The following is a 19,947-nucleotide window of genomic DNA, read 5'->3' as shown; positions in this document are numbered from 1 at the left end:
CCAAAACTAAATTTTAGCTATTTTGGTTTCCATGCTCTAAATTTTCAAATTTTTAATATTGTTTTGAACATTAATTTATTTAGTGTTATTTAATATCTGTCCTTCAATAGAATGGTTTTAATTATATAATAAATACTTATTAATGGATGAAATTCCAATTTAAATTATTAGTTTATTTAATTACTGGATGTGGATGCGGACTGGCCGCGTATAATAACCAGGAAAGGGCAGGTAGTCACGCCTGTACATAAATAGGGGGTGGGGTTCTGGAGGGCAGTTAGGAGCAGGGGTCCCAGGAGAGGTAGTCAGGGGACAAGGAGCGGGGGGGGTGTTTGGGAGTTCTGGGGGGGGGCTGTTAGGGGGCAGGGTGGGGAGAGGGATCGGAGCAGTCAGGGGACATGGAGCAGAGGGGTTTAGATGGGTCGGGAGTTCTGGGGGGGGGGGCTGTCAGGGGGTGGGGAGTGGTTGGATGGGGCGTGGGAGTCCCGGGGGTCTGTCTGGGGATGGGGGTGTGGATAAGGGTTGGGGCAGTCAGGGGACAAGGAACAGGGAGGCTTAGGTAGGGGGTGGGGTTCTGGAGGGCAGTTAGGAGCAGGGGTCCCAGGAGGGGGCAGTCAGGTGACAAGGAGCGGGGGGAGGGTTGGAGGTTCTGAGGGGGGCGGCAAGTGGGAGGGAGTGGAAGGGGCAGGGGCGGGGCTAGGGCAGGACAGGGGCGGGGCTCCTCCCGTCCTCTTTTTTGCTTGCTGAAATATGGTAACCCTAGCTTTAATGTAATAAATTGCCCAATAAATCTCCCTGGTTTCAGTCCTAGATTGGGCAGTTATAAAGTAATATTCCAGTTCTGCAGGTTTCTTGTTTATTTTAGTCAAGATGCAGATAATTTAGTAAATAAAAAAGGAGGACAGAGGATTAATGTATATACTAGAGTCATTAGGGAAATCAAAACAAGATTTGCTTTTCGAAATTCACGTTCTTTAGAAATTAAGTTGGCCGTGATGGGGAGGGAGGGAGGGATGAGTCTATTCCAATTAGCAACCAAAACCCTAGCACAAATGCAAAGGAAGCTCCAGAATAGTCCATTTTAGATTACTTTACAATGGGATAGCAGTTCTAAATGCAGTAGCTTATAATACTCCCAAAATGAGTTGGAAAATTTCAGAGACAAGACAAAAATTTCAACAAAAACAAATACCCAGAAACAAATGTTTTCAACACTTTCAGAAACTTTTATTCTATTTCCTAATCAGCTCTGATCACTCGGCAGTTCGATTGAATATCGCAACATTTATTTCAGGCAACAGGAACTATTTAGAAAGATATAAAATAACAGAATATGCTTATAAACTCTGAACGGCAATATCCATTTCTAACAAAATATTAGTTGAGATACAGTGTTTCATATCTTTAGTAATGCAGAGAGAAGAGTTTAGTAGGGAATCTGATTTCCTTCTTCCAACTGAAGATGGACAAGTAATCTCCTGTGTATAGAGGAAAGACAAAAGGTATTCCTGATTTGTTTCTTCAGCCACAAAAAAGTACAGCTAACAGTTAAAGAAACAATTACAGCTATTACTAATTACACTTAGCCCTGATCTTACTGCTAAAAGATACCCAACTCCAATGTTTTGCCCAGCATTGAAGGGGGTGCAACTGATGCCTGTTAAAAAATGGTTCCTTTTTACATTCACTTCCTGATGCGAGTCCAAAACTGTACCAAATAAGCTCTCCCTAGCTCAATGAGACTAAAATGCAGTTGGTTAACTTTTTCTAGGTTTTGATGTCCTTGCTAAATACAGAATTAGAAAATGATGTTTGTGGGGGCAGGTAGGCCAGCCTGCTCTGGGTAGTTCTCTAAATGAAGAGAGAACACTAATACCAATCAAAGTAATTTAAACTGATGTGTCTTCTGTTATTAAATTTTTTAGAAGGCAATGTGACCTGGTGGTTAGAGCAAGAGACCTGGAGTCAGGAAATGTTGGATCTACCCCACTACTCTGCCACTGTCTCACTGTGTGGTCTTAGGCAAGTCACAACTACTGCCTTGTTATCCTCACCTGTAAAATGGAGGAAATATTTACTCACCTGTGTAAACCACAAAATCCTACCCTTGTGAAGATTAAGCCTAAAGTTTACAAAAAAAAAAAAAAAAAAAAAACTGATGACATATTCGTTAGATATAATTCCAAAATAAAACCAACCAGCCTTATGAAACAGACAAGTTTGTACAGCTCCAATTTTCATCACCTGAGAACTGTTTTCCAAAAGCTAATCTTCTAGAAATGAGTGTCAGCATGTTTAATTATAAATGTGGATGAAAGTTCTGTGTGATCATTTTGTTTTATACAATCTGTTCTGTGCATTTTAAACTGCAGCTCTAGGAGGTCCTGAATTTTTTTTTTTTTTAAACCATCACTGATTTCTTGGCTTTAATTCCATTAAGGAAAAGCAATTATGGAAGCCAAGCCTGCCTGCTTCCTTTGGTAGAAACCACTTGCTCTTATCACAGTATAAACTTTTACTTTCATTTAACTATAAAAGCATTTTTTCAATATTACATTTGCCAGCTTCAGCACAACAATATAAATTTTTAAAACACTTTTTCCTACATTATCTCAACTGCCTCTCCCCTCCTCTTCTCTCACAAGTATGAACAACTCTTATTAAATGAAAATGACTTCACACACTTCAGGCCCAGTTGAGCTGTGCTTACTCACAATGAGTAAAAAAGTACTCCTACTGAACTCAAAGTATGACGAACCATACAGCAGAGTAAAGATGACAAAACTAGGCCCCACTCAGTGCCCCCAGGCTCTCTACACAAAAGTTAATTTTAGTTAGACATATAGCTATTCATCTTTAATATGCAACTACAAGCAAAAGTAATGGTAAAATGATCAACCAGCAATCTAAGAAGTGAAATTCTAATTTTGAAATAGATCTTCCTTTATAGCAATAGTGTAACAGAAATATGAAACCAAGCTACACAAAGAAAACCAAAACCCATTTGGTGCTTTTATCTCTGCTAAGAAATTAATCCAAATACAAGCAGCACTGCTGCAGTGATTCAGATTAAATTCATATAGACAGTGCCTTTGGAAATGCATAAAAATATAAAGAATTCCTCCAGTACCAAGAGTATTGTGACTATTCAGATGAGGGGTAAAAAACGTAAGATCCAATAATTTAATATTAAATTAATGGATTTTAAGTGGTTCTGCTAAACACCAGGAGGATCCAACAAGCTTCAGGAAAAAGTTATGCATAAATTCTAGATTTGGAAGACATTGAATTACAATTTTATTTAGACCAAAACAAATATGATCAATATTAACTGATCACAGTCCGTTGCACATTACACACTTCAAGGATATTTCCAATGCACAAAGTCAGATAGTAGTTTTCTTTGTTAATATTTAATTTACAGTTTTGCAATCAACTAAGACCCCAAAGCCAGACTGAGATTCAGGTGGGCAGACCCGTGTTTGTTGAAGAGCCCTATTTATGTCATGGGATTCCATGCAGCTGCAAGGGTCTGCAAATGTGGTTATCAAGACAGAATTGGGTCCTAATTCTAGCAAGATCAAAAAGGGATAGATATATACATAACAGGTGATAAAGCAAGAAACACAAACCCACACAGACAAACCACATGTGGTCTTATATTACCGTAGCGTTGTAACTTCTTCCCAAATATCTGCAACAATTTTCACAGAGAGGGTAACATTCCCACCTTAAGTTGATTACCGGTAATTTACAAAGGGTTGTTTTTTTAGTTTTTTTAACTGTTGACTTTTTATTTATTTGAACAGTTATTTGATTCTACTCTGGTATATTTATACATTTGTTCCTTTAAAAAACAAACAAAAAAAAAAGAACTATATACAGTTTATTTCTTCCTTTAGTTTGGTACAAAATCATGAAATATGTATGGAGAAAAAATTTACAGTACCAAAGTTCTGTCAAGCCTACACATTTGGGAACATTTGTATTACTATAAGCACTATATATGCACACACTATATACTATAGGCACTATATGTGCACACACACAGTAAGAAACAGTCCGTGCCCTGAAAAGCTTACATTCAAAATAAATAAGAGACCAAGACTACATTTATTATTCCCATTTTACAGATGGGGAACCAGGGCACAGAGAGATTACATGACTCTGACAAAGTTACGCAGAAAGTCTGGCAAAGAACTAGGAAATGAACCCAGATCTTCCCAGTCCCAAGACAGTGCATTAACCACAAGATTGGCCTGCCTTATGCTGTCATCAAAAGGGTTAATGGCATAAAGTTAAACTTGAACACGAGATTTATTACACTAATCCAACTGCAGAATTGGAATGTAAGTGGAACCTCATACAAAGTCTCAGAATTTTTAAGATGTACGCATCATAAAAGCGTAAAATAACGTCCACCAAAAAAGCACCAACGCAAATAATTCAGATGGACATATGCAGTTTTTTCACAAAGCCATGCCTATGAGATGTGCAAGCAGTCTTATGGGGAAATGGCCATAACTATGATTATTTGCCCAATTTTCTGCTCTTAAGCAAAAAATATATTCAGGGCACCAAGTACAGAGATCAATTAACATGTAACTAAACAGATTAGCACACAATGCAACTCTTCCCCTCATGCCCCCACCCCAAATGAAAAAAAAAATATTTTCCTTCTCTGCTCTATTTTTACAATCTGGTGCACTGGTATTTTGGATGATTTCCAAAAGTATTCTTTTCAGGGACTTCGCAAGTAAGTGCCAGATTTCCAAATTATTTTAGCGGACTCTCTTATACTGCTTCACAGAACAGCACAGAATTAATAAGGGATCCAGCAGTCACAACTTTTCAAATGCAAATATGTTGCAATCTGGTAAATACAGCCCTTAAAAAAAACCTCCCCCAGCATCTAAAACCCAGCACACAACTTTTGTTCCCACGAATCAAACTGAAAGTTACAGCAACTCATTAACAGAATCTCCTTAATGAAACTGCCAAAAATGTTATGGACTTTTCAGTTTCTTGAATCCCACCACTAATCAATCTCATCTAACAGTTGATGAAAGCATAACTCTTTAAACATATATGAAACTACTACTGAGGTTTTGCCTCTGAAAAAGTAATGCTATTGCCCCCCAATTCCTCTGACAGGGTGTGGAAAAAGAAACTTGGGGTCTGATTCTGATCTCCTACTGATGCAACTCCATTGATGTTATTGGCATCTTACACAGCTGCAAGCAAAAGGAGAATCAGGCTACTGGACTTTTTTCTAAAGAGCTTCCAAAAGTAGCTGAAGCAATATTAAGAAGCTGCTTCTCTCTTAACAAAAGCACACAAGCAACTCATTGTTTGAGCCCATGCTTAACCCAACGTAGACAGGGTGGGGCAGGGATTTCTGGATAGGGATATTTTATTTGTACCTGTTATCTCCCTGTTTGATGTTTGAAGGGGGAGGGTGCAGCACAGTCTGATTCCCTTGCATCTCCACAATACATTTGGTGTTCAACTCCAGCTCTGGAAGAGAACATGCCAGAGGGCTTTACCTACCAGAATAGACCCTCGTGCAAAGAAGGGGCCACATACACCCCCTCCACCCTGCCAAACTGCGCTCCCCACAACGTCTCCCCAGAGCTACTTGCAGAACAACCCTTACCCCACACTACTACTGGGGAGGTATGTGGGCGGGGGGAAAGAATTTGGTATTTCTCCCCAGAGCCTGAGGCTCCCCTAGCTAATCCCCGGGGCTGTTTGGAGAACTGCCCTCCTTAGGGGGCGGTTCTCCAGGCAGCCCTGAGGAGAAACATGGGGGAGCCGCAGGCTCACCCTGAACCTCCACCAGCCGAGGGAAGGTGTGTGCACGTGGGGGGAAGGGAGAGAGGACTCAAAGTGATCTGAAAAAGCAGGGTCCCCCCCAACCCCCGTGGGAGCAGCGGCTGTGACAAGGGACGCTTCAGCCACACCCCGGGGTGAGAGTTTTTGCTCATTGATTGCTGCGGGGTCCGTGAGCCCTGGCGACCCCCCACCCGGCTTCGGGCGCTGGGGCGTGATGCACCCGCTAAGCCGCTGTGGGGAGAAGCAGCGGCGGCGTGCCCAGCTGCGAGGCTCTCCCGCGGGCAGCCGGCGGCTCGGTTTACCTCTGCGGTTCATGGGCCGGACCCTGACGGCCACCTTCACCTTGGTCTCCGACATCTTCCCCGGCGGCGCCCAGCTCCCTCAGCGCTACCGCTGCTGCCGGGGGGCCGCTCACAGGGACGGGTCGTTACCAGCCCCGCGCTGCCCGCGGCGAGGCGCAGCCCCAAGGTCCATCCCCGGGGGGGAAGCGGCGGCCGAGCAGCTCCGGGCTGCCTCTCTCTGTCTGACTCCACGTCTGTCCGCCTCTAGCCTCGTTTGCATAACAGCTCCCGGCGCTGCCGCCTCCCCGTCCCGACCGCCATCTTCCGCCCACAACGGCCAGCGGCTGCCTCGCCGAACAGACCGCAGCCAGCAGCCTAGGAGACGGGCGGGTTAACAGGGGGTAGAGGGGAGGGTTTTCCGGAAAGACACGGAAACAGCCGAGTGTCTTCGAGGCAGGGGGCGTGGAACGGAGCGTCCCAGGGTAACCCCGCCCCCGCCGCCTAGGCATGCGCACATCCTTCGCGCCCCATGCGCAGAGGGAACAGCGAAGTCGCGAAGAGCTGCCTGCTCGTACTTTGCCCTCAATGGCGCGCGCGTAGGGCGAGGTGGGAGGGAGCTGAGCGCTGAGCGAGCAGCAGCCGAGGCAGGTGAGGGGCGGGTGAAAGAGCCCGTGAAAAGCTGCGTGGTGGAGGTCGGGTGTTAGGCGGGGAGGAGGGGGTGAGGTGCTGACCCAGGGGGATAAGCTGCTCAGCAGGGTGAATGAGGGAGAGGTGACCAGAGGGTGACAGAGCGGAGCAGTGGCTGGAGGAGCCTGGGGAAGACAGTGTAGATCAGACCTCTCCTAGGCAGAAGACCCCCATGAAACCCCAGGCCAAAGCCCAGGCCCCCACCCATAGATTGTGTAGGGTTTGACTTTGAGGATTCCTTAGTGTCTGAGGAAAGGATCTGACTGAGGAAATGTGAAAGCTCCCAGATGGTCTTGCTCCCCAGTGGAATGGGAGATGCATAAAGGAAGCAGCGGACTGGACTAGATGACCTCTCGAGGTCCCTTCCATCCTAAGATTCTATGATAACATCAGACTGCAAGATTCACGAGCGCTCTAGGAAGATTGCGCTCTTTGAGATGATGCTGTGCGACCTCATGCACTGCTTGCAAACCACATAGTCCATACGCTTCTCTGATTGTGCTGCTCCAGAAGACGAATGGGAAAATAAGGATGATTATAGACTACCCTATCCTAAGTAGACACGCTGTGGTTGATGAGTGCACCATGACTCTATGCCTTCGACTGTTTGCTAGGGAGCCCGTGGTTCTTGATGGTGAATCTTTAATGTGCATATTACCCGATCCCACTGGGACAACATGATAAAGAGAAAACCACATTCTCTGCCCTTTAGGTTTCTGTTTGAACACATGCCCCCAAGGAAAATCTGGAGTGCCTACCACATACCACTTTCTCATGGAGAAAAGTTGTGGGAGACATGAACCTATTACAAGTATTAGTTTATTTGGATGATGTGACTATGTTTGGAAGAACTCTGAAGGAACATGAAGAGAGACTTCTAAAAGTGTTAGACTGATTGGAAGTCTATGGACTGAAGCTATCAATTGATAAATTCCAGTTCTGCAGAATATCAAATATGTGGGTCACATTGTGTCCCATGGAGATGTAAGTACGGATCCTGATAACACAGAAACACTCGCTCTGTAGCCATGCCCACATAATTACAGAGTCCAAGACTTTCCTAGGATTTTGCAGCTACGACTGCAGATTTGTTAATAATTGCGCTATCACTACAAAGCTACTGAATAATCTCACTATAGGATACCAGTCTGGGATGATAAAAAAAAAAAAAATCTAAGACAAAGGTTAAGGAAAGGTCCACAAAGGTTTTTGAACAAAAACCTAGGACATCTGGGAAAATGACAGGACAAGAGATGTGAAAAGGCCTTTCGGGAAATCATTAATTGACTAATTGATGCCCCAGTCATAGTCTTTACTGACACAAGCAAGCCTTTTATTCTACATACCAATGCAAGTTTGGGAGCAGTGACACACCAAAGAGTTGAAGGCAAGCAGAAACCTAAGGCCTTTGCCAGCAAAGTATTCTCTGATAGTGAGACTTGCTACCCCATTCAAAACAAGGAATTCTTTAGACTGTCACTGAGAAATGTAAAGGGTAATAAGCAATAGCCAACATGGATTTGTCAAAAACAAATCATGCCAAACCAATCCAATTTTTTTCTGGCCTAGTGGATTGGGGGGAAGCAGTAGACATGATATATCTTGATTATAGTAAGGCTTTTGACACAGTCCCACATGACATTCTCATAAGCAAACTATGTATATGTGGTCCAGATGAAATTACTGTAAGGTGGGTACAAAACTGGTTGAAAGACCTTACTCAAAGAGTAGTTATCAATGGTTTACTGTCAAACTGGGAGGTAGTATCTAGCACAGTCCTGCAGGGGTCAGTCTTGGGTCCAGCATTATTCAATATTTTCATTAATGACTTGGATAATGGAACAAAGAGCATGCTTGTAAAATTAGTGGATGACACAAAGCTGGGAGGAGTTGCTAGCACTTTGGAGGTCAGAATTAGAATTCAAAACAACCTTGACAAATTGGAGAATTGATCTGTAATCAACATGATGATCTTCAATAAAGACAAGTGAAAAGTACTGCACTTAGGAAGGAAAAATCAAATGGACAACTACAAAATAGGGAATAACTGGCTAGACAGTAGTACTGCAGAAAAGGATTTGGGGGTTATAGTGGATCACAAATTTAATATGAGTCAACTATGTGATGTAGTTGCCAAAAAATGGTAATATCACTCTAGGGTGTATTAACAGGAATGTGGCATGTTAGACATGGAAGGTATTTGCCCTGCACTACTTGAAACTGGTGAGGTCTCTGCCGGAGTACTCTGTCCAGTTCGGGGTGCCGCACTTTAAGAAAGCTATAGACAGAGTCCAGATGAGATCAACAAAAATGATTAAGGATGCAGAAAACTTGACCTATATGAGGAAAGGTTAAAAAAAATTGGACAAATTTAGTCTTGAGAAAAGAGGATTCAGAGGGGACCTGATAAATCTTCAGTTATGTTAAGAGCTCTTATAAAGAGGATGGTGATCAATTGTTCTCCACATTCACTGAAGACAGGACAAGAAGCAATGGGCTTCATCTGCAGCAAGGGAGATTTAGGTTAGATATGAGGATAAACTTTCTAACTATAAGTGTAGTTAAGCTCTGGAATAGGCTTCCAAGGGAGGTTGTGGCATCCCTCTCATTGGAGGTTTCTAAGAACAGGTTAGACAAACACCTGTCAAGGATAGTCTAGATCAGGGGTCGGCAACGTTGGCACGCGGCTCGCCAGGGTAAGCACCCTGGCGGGCCGGGCCAGTTTTATTTACCTGCTGACGCAGCAGGTTCGGCCGATCGCGGCCCCCACTGGCCGCGGTTCGCCGTCCCGGGCCAATGGGGGCGGCGAGAAGCGGCGCGGGCGAGCGATGTGCTGGCCGCGGCTTCTCGCCGCCCCCATTGGCCCGGGACGGCGCACCGCGGCCAGTGGGGGCCGCGATCGGCCGAACCTGCCGCGTCAGCAGGTAAATAAAACTGGCCCGGCCCGCCAGGGTGCTTGCCCGGCCCGCCAGGGTGCTTACCCTGGCGAGCCGCGTGCCAACATTGCCGACCCCTGGTCTAGATTTACTATGGGAGTACTATTACTATGGATAATTGGGGTTCTCCTAAACATCAGGAGATATGGGACAATTCCGATAATTTTGTTCTTTGACGTATGCACCAAAAACACAATGTGTTGGCTCCATTTTGACTCCTGCTCTGGATGGGAAGTTCCAAACATATTCAAAAGAGACTGATTAAAAGATTCTGGCGGAGGATCTGGAGAAAGAGACAGAATAAGCCTGAACTCATTTGGATGTTTCTTATCCACCATTCCGGTGTGTACATTTTAGCTGTTTTGGTTGTAGGGGTAATGAAATGTTGTTATCCTTAATGTGTGACAAAAGGGCAGTAGAACTGTCCATAACATGCCCTGTGTGAGGAGTCACCATAATGAAAGCCTGATGCTGGGTAGTGTAGCATGGACACAAGCTAAACAGAGGGGAAATGGCAATAAGTACATCCCTGGTGGCAGGGACTCTGCTGAAGGCTCCTATATGCTATTAATCCTCTCTACTGAAGGCTTTGCAAAGACGCCGCAGCAAGGTGTCTCTTCACTGAAGCTACAGAGGGCAGCAACAGTGCTGAGTGAACTTCTGAGAGGGCCTTGCCTACCCAGAACCAATACAGCTGAAATCAGTATAGCTGGGTTAAACGGAGTCTCAGGACCAGACTGGGCAGACATGGAGGTGGTATTGCAGCAAGTGATGGTGCAAAGGCAACATTGCTGTGAGAGATGGTACAGAGGCAGTAACATGGCAGCTCTTCACTGAAGTCTCAGAGTGTCTACAGTCAGGATCCTAATTCATGTATAGGCTCCTAAATGGACTGAATTTCAAAGGTCCTGAGCACCTATTCCCATTAAAATCAGATGGAAGCTGTAAGTTGTCAGCACCTCTGAAAAATCAGGCCATTTAGTTAGGTGCCTAAACATTTTTTGGCACCCAAGTTTGAAAATGTTGGCCAGACGAAATAAGTATATAAAGATAACACAAAACTCCTCAGATCTGAAGCAGTGTTTGGAGAAATAGCAAAGTGAGAAAAAAACGGTTACTCACCTCTCGTAACTGTTGTTCTTCGGGATGTGTTGCTCATATCGATTCCAATTAGGTGTGTGTGCGCCATGTGCATGGCCGTTGGAAAGTTTTTCCCTAGCAGCGCCCATCGAGTCGGCTTTGGAGCCCCCTGGAGTGACGCCTTCATGGCGCTCAATATATGACCCTGCCAACCCAGCGCCCCCTTGGTTCCTTCTTGCCGGCTACTCTGACAGAGGGGAAGGTGGGCGAGTTTGGAATGGATATGAGCAACACATCTCGAAGAACAACAGTTACGAGAGGTGAGTAACCATTTTTTCTTCTTTGAGTCTTTGCTCCTATCGATTCCAATTAGGTGACTCCCAAAACTTACCTAGGCGGTAGGGTTGGAGTTAAGGAATGCTGATTGTAGCACCGCTCTACCAAAAGCCACATTGTCCCTGGCATGCCAGACAATGGCATAGTGAAAGGTGAAGGTATGTACAGAGGACCAAGTCGCTGCCCTTCAGATTTCCTGGATTGGCATCTGAGCCATGAACGCTGCTGACGAGGCCTGGGCCCTAGTGGTGTGTGCGGTAAGAGCTGGGGTTGGCACCCTGGTCACCTCATAGCAAGTGCGGATGCAGGATGTGATCCAGGAGGATATTCTTTGAGATGAGACCGGGAGGCCTTTCATCAGGTCTGCCACCGCTACAAATAGCTGGTTCAATTTTCTGAACAGCTTAGTACGCTTGATGTAGAAAGCTAGGGCTCTTCGGACATCGAGGGAGTGTAGCTGCTGCTCCCGGGGACTAGCATGAGGCTTTGGGTAAAAGACGGGTAGGAAAATGTCCTGGCTGGTGTGGAAGTTCAACATCACCTTGAGGAGGAAGGCCGGGTGCAGTCTGAGTTGCACCTTATCCTTGTGGAAAACCGTGTAAGGCGGTTCCAAGGTGAAGTCCTTTAGCTCAGATATGCGTCTCGCCAATGGTAGCAGGGTAGCAGGAACGTGTCCATGAGGGAGCCCAGGCTGTGACCCTGGAAGGAGCAGAACGATGGGCACTTCCTGTTGCATCGGGTGGTGAACAAGTCTGGAAGATGGGGTGTATGACATCTGGTCGGAGAGACCACTCGTGAGTGTGGAAGGACCTGCTGAGGCGGTCCGCCAGGGTGTTCTGAATGCCTGGGAGAAAGGACGCTATGCAGAACTACAGTCGAAGGGCCTCCTGGCATAGGGGGAGGAACGGGCTCCCCCTTGCTTGTTGATGTAAAACATGGCTGTGGTGTTGTCCGTTAGAACTGCTACGCAGCATCCTTGCAGTTGGGCCTGAAAGGCTTGGCAAGCAAGGCGCACTGCCATTAGCTCCCTGACGTTGATATGGAGGGAGAGCTCATTCTGTGACCACAGGCCCTGTGTCTGAAGGTTCCCCAGATGTGCCCCCCACCCCATAGCCCACACGTCCGTAACCAGGGACAAGGAAGGCTCGGGGCTGCGGAAGGGGACTCCGCACACCGCTCGGGGGTCAAGCCACCAGCAAAGGGAGGCGAGGACCTGTCCCGGCACTGTGACCACCAAATTCAAGTTGTTGCGCCCCGGGCGGTAGGCCGAGGCGAGCCATGCCTGCAACGGTCTGAGCCAGAGCGTGGTATGCCAGGTCACGTAAGTGCAGGACACCATGTGGCCGAGGAGACTTATGCACCCTCTTGCTGTTGAGGTTGGGAATTGCTGAAGGCCTTGAATGATGTCCATGATAGCTCGGAAACAGGACCCCGGTAGGAGGGCCCGTGCCTGAATGGAGTCTACAGGGCTGGCTCCAGGCACCAGCGTTGCAAGCAGGTGCTTGGGGCGGCCATGGGGAAGGGGCGGTACGTCCGGCTCTTGGGCGGCGGGTCCCTCGGTTCCTCTTGGAGGGAAGGACCTGCCGCCGAAGTGTTGCTGAAGAAGAAAGCCGTGCGGTGGAGCTGCCGCCGAAGTGCCACCGATCGCGATTGCGGCTTTTTTTTTTTCCCCGCCACTTGGGGCGGCAAAAACCCTGGAGCCGGCCTTGGGAGTCTGCCCCAGTGAATTCTATTATCTGGGTCGGTTCCAGGGTCGACTTCCCCACATTGAGGAGGAAACCCAGCCGTTTGAACGTAAACCTGACCAGGCGGAGTTGGGACCGCACCTGTGCTCTGGTGCGGCCCCTGAGCAGCCAATCGTCGAGGTATGAGTATACTTATACCTGCCATCGACGGCAGCCACAACCGATGTGCACTTGGTGAACACTCAGGGGCCTGTTGAGAAGCCGAATGGAAGTGCCGTGAACTGGTAATGTTCGTGGTTGACCACGAAGATGAATTGCTATGTGGAAGTACGTGTCCTTCATGTCAAGAGTGGTATACAAGTCTACATGTCACATATTTATAGAAACATTTTAAGACTAAAATGAGTTCAGGTTGAATGGTGTTATGAGCCCCAAAAGGGGGCTGGGGAGGATCTTAAGTGTCAGTCCTGTGAGCAAATGCAGAATAGATGTACCTAAACATTATTGTTTAATGTGGCTGATGACTGCATATTTAGATATCTTTCAAAAATGTCTACTTTTAAATTAACCTGACAGATCACAATGTCTCCAGGAAACAAAACCTTTTAACATTGTGTATCAGTAGGGAAGAGTACCATTCACTGAGTTCAAGTATTAAAAAATGGGTCATTTTTAATTCCCCCAAATCATTAGTTAATATATCTTCAATATTTAAGACCAATGCTATTTTTGAGTTGAGTATAAAAAGTGTTTGAAGTTATTAACCCCCTTTTTCCATCTGTTTTTAAAGTTTAAACGGTTAAGGGCTTGGTCCTACATTCAGTGGCAAAGCTCCCATTTAATGATGAGGGAACTGAGTATCTGGCCCAGAGCTACAGCATCCTGTGTTTTGGAGAGAATTAACTAGCAAACTCCATGACTCAAATTGGCCCACTAAAGTCAGTGTCACTACCAGTGTGTTAAAGAGAGTAGGATTTTTCCCACACTCTTGCATTCCTGGAATAAAGAGCTGAATAAGGCAATTCATGTAAGTGACTTATGTACCCTCATGTTGCTCGCTAATTAGGTACCTTGTGATGACTGATCTCAGACCATCATTAGCATAATCTTGTAAAATACTATTGCCCACTCTCTTCAGATGTAGAAAGAACTTTTAAATCTTAACACTTCTAACATGTTCAGTATGTTTGCCATTCTTAGAGCTGGAATTTGATAATATATCTGGAACAAAATCCTGGCCCTACTGAAATGAATGGGACTTTTCCCACAGATTTCATTGGGACCAGGATTTCACCCTTTTAGTGTAATGATTTCCAGCTATTACTACTTAATACAATATCTCTTTGTATCCTAATAGCATAACTTAAATTGTAAAATTAAACATTTTGCCACATTTGCTTTAGTTATTTTGTTTAAGGTTCTCCTACAAATATTTTTTTTTATTATTTTTATTTTTTTTTAAATATCAGGTGAAGTTTTTCAAACCATATTTAGGCATCTACATGAAAGTGGCCAATTTTCAAAATTGCTGAGCATCTGCAGGGACCATCAATTTTCAACCAGAACTCGAGCTGTTCTGCACAGTTGGAAATTAGGCAAGTTTAGCTCAGGTGCATAAATATAAATATCCAACTTTGGACACTATTTTTGAAAACATCAATATTTTAATTATGATAGGTGGGTAAAATTGCAACTGAAGCTAGTTGACTATGGGTCAGTATATATGCCACCTACCTTTGAAATGTGATTATTTTACCACCAGTCTTACAGCAACTGCACACACTTTCTTTAAAAGAATGATTGATAATCTCTCAATTCCAGTAAAATACTTCATGAAAAGACTAACATAATAATACTTAGCTCTTCTATAGTGCTCTCCATAGGTAGATCTCAAAGAGTCTTTACAAAGGAGTCAGTATTATCCCCATTTTACAGATGGGGAAACTGGGGTATAGAGAGGGGAAGTGATTTGCCCAAGGTCATCCAGTAGGCCAGTGGCAAAGCGGAGAATAGAACCCAAGTCTGAGTCCCAGTCCAGAACAATTGAACTTCAATATTCTTTCTGAGTGGTTAAGAATGTTGGGCCCAGAGGACTATATGAAACTGTACACAGCTGGAGTAGTTCAAAAGGATTGTGATAGTGGGTACTTTACGCAATTCCCCAGCAATAGATAATGCAAACTAAAACCAGTATAGGAGTTTTCCTTGTCCATTCCTCTCTCATTTATTTTTCTTCATGCTTAATTTACTTTTCAAAGAGAAATCTGATTTTGTGCAATGTTATTTTTACTTTACTGTATATCATCATACTCACCACTGGTATTATTGTTTATACCACATCCACAAGTGGGATAGGCATGTTCCAGATTAATTAATAAAAATAAGGTGTGGCCACTGCCACTAAAATCTTTCAGTCTAAAGCTCTGATTCTGTAATTAGATCTGCATGGGCAGACCCCCATAGGGCTCTGTATGAGCTTAGTGTGGGTCCACCTGCATTGCTCCAACTGCAGGATCAGGGCTTAAATTTAGACAACAAGCTATGAATGTAAGCAATAAACAGAATGGGGGAAAGGAGACAAAAGTTACAAGAACAATGTCATGTGTTTACTTAGACACATTGGGACAAATTCTCTGCAGGGGTAATTTGGCACAGCTTCATTGACTTCAATTGAGTTGTGCCAACATCAGTAGAGAATACGGTCCACTGTGTTACAATTATGACTTCTCTGCAGAAGTATTTGATTGAATTAAAATAATATTGCACCAAATTCATTCTTGCTCTATCTCCACTGCAGTAAACCAAGCCTGAATAAATTTAGAGTGAAATATCTAAAATAAGAACTTTCTTTCTCTGGGTGTTGTGAGGATTATGAAGATGAAAAGTATTATATAAAAGGTACATATGAAAAAGCAATGGCAGGTAAGAATAGTTATAAATTAGGACTGGGAGGTTTTGGGATCTGAAATTTCTGTCATTATGAATACTAGAATTTGGAGATATTTGTACTGATTACAAATAATCCTCAAGAATCTTGGATCCCAAAATATGGCCATTACTATATGGCTGCAACAACTGTTAGCATACAGTTTTGCTAGCTGTAGCTTCTTCCTACTGGCTAGGATCCTCTCCAAATCCTTCCATCCTTACACTAGCTGGCTGAAGAGGAAGGAGGAGGACAGAGAGAGTGGTCTTCTGTGGCTCAAGGATTTAACGCAAAGATTTTTGGATTAAATTCTGCCCTGTTTCAATAGGCACAGTTCCCTAAAGGATGGTGCAGCCTGGGACCCCGGATATGTCTACACTGCAACTAAAAGCCCATGGGTGAACCATGCCAACTGACTTGGTCTCGCAGGGCACTGACTAAGGGCATGATGATTGCTGTGTAGTCACTTAGGGTGGAGCACAGGATCTAGGACCCTGTGAGGGAGGAGGGTCCCCGAGCTTGGGCTGCAGCCTGAGCCCAAACATCTACACTGCAATTAAACAGCCCCTTAGCCCGAGCTTGAGTCAGCTGGCACCGGCCAGCTACAGATGTCTAATTTTAGTGTAGACATATCCCTGATGGTTCGTATTCACTCTCCCTGCATGCTGGGGAGGGGTTATGCCTCCCTGAAGCACAGTCCCCACTTAACTTCTCTCTGTGGTTGTGTGGCTCTGCACCTCCTCCAAGATAGGACAGTACATCAACAGTACAATTGAGCTTCTACTTTTGTATTTTATGTTCATCAGATGGGACAATAACAGCTTATTTACTGTACTGTTGACCACTCCTAATGAGCTTTTCAAATTAAAAATTGACAATAATATACACACTCTGAAGCAGGGTGGATTTGATTTAAATCACTAGTGAGGAAGACTCTATTTAATCATGGATTTCTACAAAAAAGTGCATTCTTGTTGGTTGTTATAACCTTAATACATATTCTTCACAACTCAGAGATAGATGTAGGTTTCATTTTTAGAAGGTACACACTATACATTATATTTTGAAAACTTTTCTGATTAGTTTTACAGCTATATCAGAAAATGAATGATTGTTTGGTTATTTCATTTACCAAAGGTAATTGAAGGAGATATTTATGAAGTCATTGGGAGATGAACTATCTCCAATTCAACAGGTTAATCATTAATATTTGGAGGATTTTCTTGCCATGCTGTATTAGGAAGAGAACATCACCAGACAGACATTTAAATTGTTATATTTAACTAAAACAACAACATTATGTATTCTGGATTTTTTTCTTCAACAGCAAACATAATATTTTAACAAAACAAGCATATGAATTTTTGAATTTAGTTAAACATTCAAGTTTTTTAAAATCAGGTTTGTTTTTGTTAAAATTGTTTTTAATTAAAATAGTTAAATGAAATATTTTAAAAAATAACAAAAATTAAATTGACTATGTCAGCCAGGTCAACATGAGAAACTTAAAATATTGGCTTCTGCAGCTAATTCAGTCATCTTCACCTTCATTTTCCTTTGTTCGTTCATAATCTGGAAGAGAAAAACAAGCTTTCCTGCTTTTTCAGGTCCCAAACGATTTCTCAGTTTGGAATGAATTAGTCCAAAGGAAGAAAGTATTCTTTCTACACCGGCAGAAGAAGCTACTCCTGTCAAAAGTTAGATTATCACTTCAACAGTCTCTGAATCCAAGTGCTTAAGTGACTTCCACCAGTTCACTGGTGTGACTTTCTTTAAAACATCATCAGCAAACATATATTTCTTGAATGGTTCATCCTTAGCTCTGAAGTTTATTATAGTTGGCATTATAGGGGGATGATTGCTGGATGTCCATGTCATAGCCAACTCCTCTTCTTCAGCAGTTAAGGTTTGACCCTGGTACCAAGGATTGAGAATATTTGCAAGAAAATGAGCTGGAGATAGTGCTTGTTCCATTCGTTTTTTTAATGCTTGTAATTTAACTCTGTCATTGCATATTTCTCTTTTTAAAATCTCACTCAGTTCCTTCCAAATTTCAACAGCGTCAGCAATAAAACAGCTATTTCCCTGCATTTTGTTCAAGGCTACAGAAATAGGCTTCAGGGTACTCAGCATGTGTTCAACATTTCTCTTAAGCCCAATGTTGAGAACTTTGGCTGTGACAGTGCCATCTATTTTTTCACGATTTTGTTCACAAACTGTCATCAGATTAGGCCAGTTCTTGATATAGTGCTCAAAACAGTTCACTGCAACTGTATGTTATTAGCTTGGGACTCTCTTCTAAATAATTTCTTCTAATCTTGGATACATTTGCAGCATTGTCTGCGACCAAGCTGCATACTAGACATTTGATTTTTTCCCCCCACAATTTGTTATAGCTTTTACTGCTACTTTGTGTAAGTATTCTGCTGTGTGTGCATTTCCTGATGTATCAATTGTTTCTGTAAGGAAGACATTCCACACAAGCACATAAAACAGGATCATTGTGGACACTGCTCCACCCATCAAGACTCAGGTTAACAATTTCACCCTTTAGACCTTTTGCACACTGCTCAATTTCTCTTTAATACACTTTATCCAGCAATTGCCTGCCACATCTGTTCTGTTGGGTGGACTATATCCTGGTCTTAATGACTGAACCATGTTAATGAAGTGTGGGTTCTCAATCAGCTGGGCCCATACTCCAAGGGGGCCCCGGCCAGGGCCACTCTTCTCTGCCCCCCGCTCTCTCCTGCGGGGGGCAGAAGCTTGGTGCTTCTGGCACTGAGGCTCCTGCTGCAGTAGGGCAGCCAAACTCCCCCTCCCCTGCCTCCTCTCACAGCTTGCTTCGTTCCCGCCCTCCCCCTCCCTGTTTCGATCAGCTGTTTGCCGGCAGGAGGGCAGGCGGCAGCATGCTCACCTGGGGAGAGGAGGCAGAGAAGAGGCAGGGGTGGGGTCTTGGGGAAGGGGGTTGGAACGAACATACCTACTCTGACTGCAGAGCTGCACAGCCAGACTGAAAAAAGAAGGTGCTGCTCAGCTCTGGGGACTTTGCAGCTGGACACCACCTTCTGGGTCCTAGTGCTGGTTGAGCTCCCTTCTGTGTGCTGGGAGCCATCCTTCATCTTGTACAACAGTGAGTGCCCGTGGTGGGGCAGGCAGGGCAGGGGGACAGAGGCAGTGGGGAAGGAAGGGGGTGGGATGGGGAGGAGAAGGGGATAGGGGAAGCGGGGGCAGGGGAGAAGGAAGGGGGTGGGATGGGGAGGAGATGGAGTGGTGGGGAAGGGGCATGGGATAGGGAAGAGAAGGGGATAGGGCAGGGATCGGCAACCTTCAGCACGCGGCCCGCCAGGGTAAGCCCCCGGCGGGCCGGGCCGGTTTGTTTACCTATCGCATCCGCAGGTTCAGCCGATCGCAGCTCCCACTGGCCGCGGTTCGCCGCTCCAGGCCAATGGGGACTGCAGGATGAGGGATCTGCAGGCCACAGCTTCTCGCAGCCCCCATTGGCCTGGAGTGGCAAACCATGGCCAGTGGGAGCCACGATCGGCCAAACCTGCGGACGTGGCAAGTAAACAAACCGGCCCGGCCTGCCAGGGGGCTTACCCTGGTGGGCCACGTGCCGAAGGTTGCCGATACCTGGGATAGGGGAACGGGGGCCCAGCATGCGGATCCCCTTGGCAGCAGCTGGGGCTCCCCTGTTAAGCAGGCCCATCAAACCCTCACACTCACAAGCCCTACTTCCCCTGCATCTGTACCACCCCGATGAGCCCCCCCAGACACCCTCCCCACTGAGCCCCACCCACCTACACCCCCACCCAAATGAACCCTGTAGATAAATCTCTGTATTAAGCATCTTCACATAACTTTCATATGACTTTGTATTATGCCGCTCTATATAACCTTGTATTAAGCCTATCCATATATAACCTCTAACTTTCATATGACTTTGTATTATGCCTCTTCATATAACCCTATTAACCTATTTTCATACAACTTTGTATCAAGTCCTCTGCAGGCTCCAAGTGCTTCTTGACTGGGCACTTAATTTGCACATTCCTTTCTCAAGAAGCTGACCAAATGCTTTACAAAGGCTACTTAGAAATCAAGCAAATATACAGCCAATATTCCTAACTTCAAGCACAAAAATGATACATGCATACAAATAGGAGGAATGTATTCAGTAG

At 44.7% G+C, this 19,947-nt stretch overlaps 1 protein-coding gene across 1 annotated transcript in view; it reads right to left on the bottom strand.

The window, feature by feature from the left end:
* KIF13A (kinesin family member 13A) overlaps positions 1–6,273 on the bottom strand; it is a 202,971-nt gene extending 196,698 nt beyond the window's left edge. The window contains exons 1-2 of the mRNA XM_065397999.1: positions 6,138–6,273; positions 5,424–5,517 (exon numbers count right to left, since the gene is read on the bottom strand). Coding sequence (XP_065254071.1) covers positions 5,424–5,517; positions 6,138–6,192 — 149 coding nt within the window. The 5' untranslated portion in view covers positions 6,193–6,273. The remainder of the gene's footprint in view (positions 1–5,423; positions 5,518–6,137) is intronic.
* Positions 6,274–19,947: the final 13,674 nt, after the last annotated feature.

This window comes from Emys orbicularis, chromosome 2 (assembly GCF_028017835.1).
Source record: "Emys orbicularis isolate rEmyOrb1 chromosome 2, rEmyOrb1.hap1, whole genome shotgun sequence".
Lineage (NCBI taxonomy): Eukaryota > Metazoa > Chordata > Testudines > Emydidae > Emys > Emys orbicularis.
The sequence above is the reverse complement of the archived record's forward strand: the minus strand, read 5'-3'. Positions and strand labels throughout refer to the sequence as shown.